The following is a 7441-nucleotide window of genomic DNA, read 5'->3' on the forward strand; positions in this document are numbered from 1 at the left end:
GGAGAACCCTATGTGGTTTATACAGATGCATCTAGAGTTGGTTTGGGGTGTGTTCTGATGCAGCATGGGAAGGTGATTGCCTACGCTTCGCGGCAGTTGCGGTAGCATGAAGGCAACTATCCTACTCATGATTTGGAGATGGGTGCTGTAGTTTTTGCCCTGAAGATTTGGAGGTCTTATCTTTATGGTGCAAAGGTACAGGTGTTTACAGATCATAAGAGCCTGAAGTATATATTCACTCAGCCTGAGCTGAATTTGAGACAGAGGCGGTGGATGGAGCTTGTGGCAGATTATGATTTGGAGATAGCCTATCATCCTGGTAAGGCTAACACGGTTGCAGATGCTCTGAGTCGGAAGAGGGTAGCTTCGGCTCAGGAGCAGGAGATGGAGTCACTGGTAGGGGAGATCAGTGCTTTGAGCTTATGTGCTGTTTCACAGGAACCGTTGGGTTTGGAAGCAGTAGATAGAGCAGATCTTCTGAGTAGAGTGCGGTTGGCTCAGGAGAAGGATTTGGGGCTGGTGAATGCCTCTAAGGATGTGGATTCAGAGTATCAGGTCTCAGATAATGGTACTATCTTGGTGCACGGTCGGGTTTGTGTGCCCAAGGATGAGGAGTTGAGACAGGAGATTCTGAGAGAGGCTCATGCGAGCAAGTTGTCTATTCATCCAGGAGCTACTAAGATGTACCGTGATCTCAAGAGGTACTATCATTGGGTCGGGATGAAGAAGGATGTAGCTAGTTGGGTTGCGAGTTGCGATGTGTGCCAGCTAGTGAAGGCGGAGCATCAGGTTCCAGGAGGGTTACGGAAGAGTCTTCCCATTCCGGAGTGGAAGTGGGATATGATTACTATGGACTTTGTGGTAGGTTTGCCAGTGTCCAGGACGTTTGATGCTATTTGGGTCATTGTGGACCGGTTGACTAAGTCGACACATTTTCTGGCCATTAAGAAGACTGATGGAGCAGCGGCCTTGGCTAAGAAGTATGTGAAGGAGATAATCAGGTTGCATGGGGTGCCAGCAAGCATTGTGTCCGATAGGGATTCTAAGTTCACTTTGGTGTTCTGGAGAGCGTTTCAGGCAGAGATGGGCACTAAGGTGCATATGAGTACAACTTATCATCCCCAGACAGATGGACAGTCAGAGAGGACAATTCAGACGTTGGAGGATTTGCTGAGGATGTGTGTGTTGGATTGGAGAGGCCATTGGGCAGATCACTTGAGCTTGGTAGAGTTTGCTTACAACAACAGTTATCAGGCAAGTATTAAGATTGCTCCCTATGAGGCTTTGTATGGGAGGCCGTGTCGTACACCATTATGCTGGACTCAAGTGGGGGAGAGGAGCATTTACGGGGCATATTTTGTTCAGGAGACCTCAGAGAAGATCCGGGTTCTCAAGCTGAACATGAAGGAAGCTCAAGATCGGCAGAGGAGTTATGCCGATAGGAGGAGGAGAGATCTGGAGTTTCAGGTTAGAGAAAGAGTGTACCTCAAGATGGCGATGTTGCGGGGTCCGAACAGATCATTGACTGAGACTAAGTTGAGTCCGAGGTATAGGGGTCCGTTCAGAGTGATTGAGCGTGCATTCCCTAAGGTTTTCCATGTTTCTATGTTGAGGAAGTGTCTCCGTGAGGAGGATCAGTTGTTAGCTAAGATTCCTAAGGATCTTCAGCCTAACATGACTTTGGAGGCGAGACCAGTGAGGGTTCTCGAGAGGAGGATCAAGGAACTTCGGAAGAAAAAGATTCCTGTGATGAGAGTCCTTTGGGACTGTGATGGTGTTGAGGATCAGACTTGGGAGCCTGAGGCGAGGATGAAGGCAAGGTTTAAGAAGTGGTATGAGAAGCAAGCCGCAACTTGAGCTTGTCTAGCCTGGTCCCATCTGTAATCCGTGGCTGGAGCGGGAATGGAGTATTCCAGCCCATCTCTCTTGTTTACTTGGTCGCTTGTGGTGGTTGGTTGTGCGACTAAGTAACAAGATGAGGTGGTGCTCGGGGTACAAAGTTTTCGTGAGACGGGGTTTTTGGAGGAATTTTCCTGAATTAGAAGTTTCCTAAAATGGAAAGTTTCCATAAGTGGAAAGTGGTAAAAATGGAAAGTTTTGCGGGAGTTAAAAATTTGTCCATTTTAGTGGAAGAAGCCGTGGAGGGACTTGTGTGGCCTTAGTGGCGGACTTTTTAGTCATTGTGTGACCTTAATGGCGGACTTTTTAGGCATTGTGTGGCCTTAGTGGCGGTCTTTCGAGACATTGTGTGGCCTTTGTGGAGGGCTGTTTAGCCAGATGTGTGGCGGTTGTGACGGGCTGTTTAGCCAGATGTGTGGCCTTTGTGGCGGGCTGTTTAGCCAGAGTGCCTGTTTAGGCAGTCCTTCGGGACATATGGCCTTGGTGGCGGTCCTGTTTAGGACATTTGTTTGGCCTTGGTGGCGGTCTTGTTTAGGACATTTGTTTGGCCTTGGTGGCGGTCCTTTTTAGAACATTTGTTCGGCCCTTGTGGCAGTGAGATGATCCTTGTGTGGTCATGAGGTATCCCAGTGAGGGGATATGTGGTTGGTAGGACATTAAGATGTCTTACGCGAGCCACAACAAGGAAACCTGGATAGGGATAGGACTCAGACGTGTTCAGAATTGTTTTCTCGCGACTCTTGGGGACTTTGGTTCTTCTAGTACTGCCATATTCGGAGACTTTGTGACTTGGGAGTATGGTTGGTATATCGACTTCGGATGACGATCCGGAGGCGCGCTGTAGGGTGACGAACCGAGAGACGAGTTTGGATTTTTCCTTATATGTTATGGCATGCGGGATTAGGCCCGATGAGGAGCCAACATTATGGCATGCAGACTTAGGTATGATGAGGAGCCAATAAAAACTCAAGGTTTAGGCCTATGAATAAAAAGGAAAGTCCAAAAGTCGAGAGCAAATGACGCCTGGAACGTGAGTCTATCGCCTAGAGGTGACCTTCTGTAGATCGGTCGGAGGAGTGCGAGCTGTGGAGACGGCTGCACGGGAGTCCTTGGCTGCTGGTTGTTCGAGATTCGAGGACGAATCTAGATTGGTGGGGGAGAATTGTAACATCCGCGAACCAAAATCCCGATTTAATTGCATCGGACGATGCAAGGTTGTTTTCTGCGGACGAGTTTAAGTGAAACGCTGCGTTTTGGGTTAGAGAAAACCCTTAAGTCATGTTTTTGTCTCATTCGACGTTTTGTCCGCTTTTGAGAGAAAACGAAAGAGCGAAAGAGTTTTGTGGGTGTTCTTGGTGATTTCTAGAGATTTGAGGCTGTTCTTGTGGAGATCTATAGCTGGGATCGTTGTAGGAACTTCTTAGAAGTGTTTTCTTGCGTGTTTAAGGTTCAGAATCTTCTTGGCAAAAGTAAGTGCAGGACCATGGCTTATCTAAGCTAGAGAACTCTTTAATCTGCTTGTTGTGTGTTGTTAGACTTGTTAGATTGATAATTGGGACGTTAGGAAGCTTTCTTGTGGCTTGGGATCGAGTCTTGTGGTTGCAGGAACGAAGATCCGGCGAGAAGCTTTGGGGAAAAAACATGATGTTCGACATTGCATCGGTCGATGCATATCTTGCGTCGGTTGGTGCAAGCGCGAGAACGGCGCGTAAAACTTTAGGGTTTTCGCGTTATGTCGAGCATGCGTCGGTCGATGCAGTGCGAGTGTCGGTTGATGCAAGTGTGACTTGCATCGGTCAATGCATCCTTTGTGTCGGTCGATGCATCCCCATGTGGTGTCGGTCGATGCATGTTGGTGTCGGTTGATGCATAGTCCTGGTTTGTTATTTGTTGTTTGTTGATTGTTGTTTGATGGTTAGAGATAACTATATTGCTTGTGTGTATAGCCTAGTAGATGGAAGGATTGCCTTACTGAGTGTTTATTAAATACTCATGCATTGCAATATGTGTTTGTGGTGCAGGTAAATGCAAAGTGTGATCGTGGAATCAAGGCAATGAAGAGGAGGATGTTCTAGGGACTCGGTTGGATGTTGTCTGGCATTGTTAGGTTGCTAGAGTTTGGGTCTTTAGAACTTGCTAGGTTGCTGGTTCCTTGTTTTCTTTTATTTGATATTGGAATATTGTTATATTTGATTATTATTTAATTATTGGATATTATTGGTTATTGGTTTTTGTTATTCCGCTCTTGGTTGTGTTTGTGGTTAGGTGACCACTAGTTGTAGTTGATTTATTATTATTACTATTTATTATTTATTTAAAAAAAACACAAAACGGGTCAGGTCTTTTCAGTTATGTCCTGGCATCCTACACTGAGCACACTTCAAAGTAATTCCTGCTCTGGTAATTTTAATCTTCTTTGGTAGAGCCTCATCTTCTACTTCCTTTGCTTGCTTTTTTCTTTTTCTTTGGAGATTCATTCTTGCCCTTGATTCGTTTTTGTTTCTTCGTTCGCCCTTTAGCAACTTCTCTAGGTGACGGTTGAATCTCTGTTTCACCCGATTTTCTCCAGAAGTACATACCATTAACTCCTGTCATTGTCTCATTGTACTGAGCCACCAATCTTGAGGTCAAATACCAGTCAGAGCTAACAAAATCCTCAGACTTCAGATTCTTCTTCATCCCAATTACACGCAATACATGACGGCAAGGAATTCCTGTCATACTCCACCTTCTACATGCATATGTTTTTGCATTCATATCAACCCTGAAAGTCTGAAACCATTCAGCCGATTCAATAAGTAGCCAAAAAAGTACACAACAACAAGCATCCTACATCCGATCAATAAGTACACAAAAAAACAAGCATCCTAAATCTTAAACATATCCCAAAAAACCATCATCCTAAACATTTAATCTAAACAACATCCTAAACATTTAATCAATTAATCACCAAGTGAAAGTTGTGATGGTTGGCTTGATTAGCTTGCTATACTTGCTTGGCTTGCTTGATTAGGACACCTTTTTCTGTTATGTCATGGCATCCTACACTGAGCACACTTCAAAGTAATTCCTGCTCTGGTAATTTTAATCTTCTTTGGTGGAGCCTCATCTTCTACTTCCTTTGCTTGCTTTTCTTTTTCTTTGGAGATTCATTCTTGCCCTTGATTCGTTTTTGTTTTTTCGTTCACCCTTTAGCAACTTCTCTAGGTGGCGGTTGAGTCTCTGTTTCACCGGATTTTCTCCAAAAGTACATACCATTAACTCTTCTCATTGTCTCATTGTACTGAGCCACCAATCTTGATGTCAAATACCAGTCAGAGTTAACAAAATCCTCAGACTTTAGATTCTTCTTCATCCCAATTACACGCAATACATGACGATAAGGAATTCCAGTCATATTCCACCTTCTACATGCACATGTTTTTGCATTCATATCAACCCTGAAACCATGATGAACATGTTCGGCCACCTCATAATGACCATTGCCACAGGGGATTACCTGACAATACTTCATGTGTTGCTGCTCTTCTTTAATGGTCTTAGCAACTTTCTTAGTATACTTCCCCTTGTGCTTTTCAGCCTTCTTTCTTCTCATTTCATTTCGTACAGGCATTGTCGTCTTATGGTCTCCAACATTGCTACCAATGGCATCTCCCTTGCTTTGTTGATAGCATTGTTGTAAGACTCTGAGAAGTTAATGGAGACATCTTCACACACTGATGTGCAACTGAAGAACGCACGGCTACAATTCTCTGGATTCTTCGACATCACAACTTTNCATCACAGCTTCATAAACACCTTGATCAAACTTCTTTAGTTCTTCAGTGGCTCTGTTGTAGTCTGCGTCATTGAAACTTTTAGCAACAGCCCAAAATAGATGTTTAGGCAGCTCTTTACCTGGATATGCTCTCCTAAGGTTCCCATAGATGTGGCATGCACACAAATGATGCTCTACATTGGGCAACTCTTGCTCCACAGCAATAAGCAAACCCTATCATAAAAAGAGTAATTGTCTCAAACACATATTTTAAGTAGAATGTAGATTAAATTTTCAATAAAAGAAAGCCAACTTACCTTCTGCCTGTCTGAGATGAGACTAAATCCTTGTCCATCTCCAAGTTGCAAGTCTGTTTTAAGAAGTTGAATAAACCATATCCAACTATATGTATTCTCTACTGGCACAATAGCCCATGCAACAAGGAAGAACTGGTTGTTGGCATCTCGTCTTATAGCTACCAAGAGTTGATCTTTGACATTTTTCTTCAAAAAGCAACCATCTATCCCAAATATTGGTCGACAATGAGCAACAAATGTTTTCCGGAGTGCTGCCAAACAGACATAGAACCTGTCAACCTTCTCAATACTTTCATCAGCTCTCATTGTTCCCACTTCAACAGTCGATCCCGGGTTAGAACTGACAAAACAATAAGCAAGGTTAAAGATGAGAATCAGAATGTAAGAAGTTATGCAAATATAAGAACACACACTTACTCAAGAAGCTCTAGACGGTAGTCCTTTAGTCTAGCAAATTTCTCATCATGTTCATCTTGAATGATTGCCAATGGTTTTGTCTTGGCTTTTCTACATTGATCTGGAGTGACCACCAAGTTGTAATGGTCCTCCATCACTGCTTGTATTGCCTTCGGCTTGAAAGTAGGATCATTCCTAATGTCATCCAATACTAACTTAGAAATGACCCCATCCTTCACTACCTTGCTATACTTGTTTGGGATACATGAATGGAAATCATTGCATGACATGACTTGGAATGTGTTCTTTTCTTTTTGAAAAGAACAATAGATTCTGAATTTGCAGCCACCACCAATAGAGCATATCACTTCCGATTTTTCAGAACCCCATCTTGAATACTTCACATTAGTTCCTTCCTTAAGCGCATACTCCACAACAGCTTCCTTGAACAAAGGTATGCTGTCAAATACTTGCCCCAATCTTATCTCTCCACTGCCTTTTTTATACCTAAGGTATTTTTCGGATCCACCATCCTCATCATCTGAATTCTGAGGAGTGGCCTCAGAATCGCAAGCCTCATCTTCCTCATCATCATCTACTCTACCGAAACAATCCTCATCACCTCTAACAGCATAAGCTCTATCGTTGCCTCCTTCACCTTCACCATCTCCATCATCATTGACTCCTTCTTGACCACCTCCATCAATGTTTTCTTCTTGACCAGCTCCATCATCAGAAATCTCATCCTTCTCCACATAGAGTTCTATTGATCTTGTCCACAGCGCAGTTGAACACATTCTCTAGAAATTAGCGGATCCATCATACAACAACTTCAACTCTGAGATCATCTTGTATGGGAACTTAAACCAGATCCTTTGTCCAACCATAGACAACCCAAGCGACTCCACCACAGTACCATTGACAACTTGAAACTTTCCATTAAAGTAGATGATGAATATTGGATCTTCATGTCTACAAACAAAAAAAGAAACAAAGATTGTTCAAAACCGAGATTTTCTCTAACACACAAACACACACAAATTATACACTACTTATATAAAGACCCACTATT

The 7441-nt window shown here is 43.4% G+C and overlaps 1 protein-coding gene across 1 annotated transcript; it reads right to left on the reverse strand.

Moving 5' to 3' along the window:
• LOC104744014 lies at nt 5084–7166 on the reverse strand. Its single transcript, XM_010465045.1, has 5 exons — nt 6391–7166; nt 5974–6313; nt 5797–5890; nt 5646–5739; nt 5084–5585 (listed from the first exon to the last, which is right to left on the reverse strand). Exons 1-5 carry the CDS (start codon nt 7164–7166, stop codon nt 5084–5086), a joined length of 1806 nt encoding a protein of 601 aa, XP_010463347.1.

This window comes from Camelina sativa, chromosome 14 (assembly GCF_000633955.1).
Source record: "Camelina sativa cultivar DH55 chromosome 14, Cs, whole genome shotgun sequence".
NCBI classification, from domain to species: domain Eukaryota; kingdom Viridiplantae; phylum Streptophyta; class Magnoliopsida; order Brassicales; family Brassicaceae; genus Camelina; species Camelina sativa.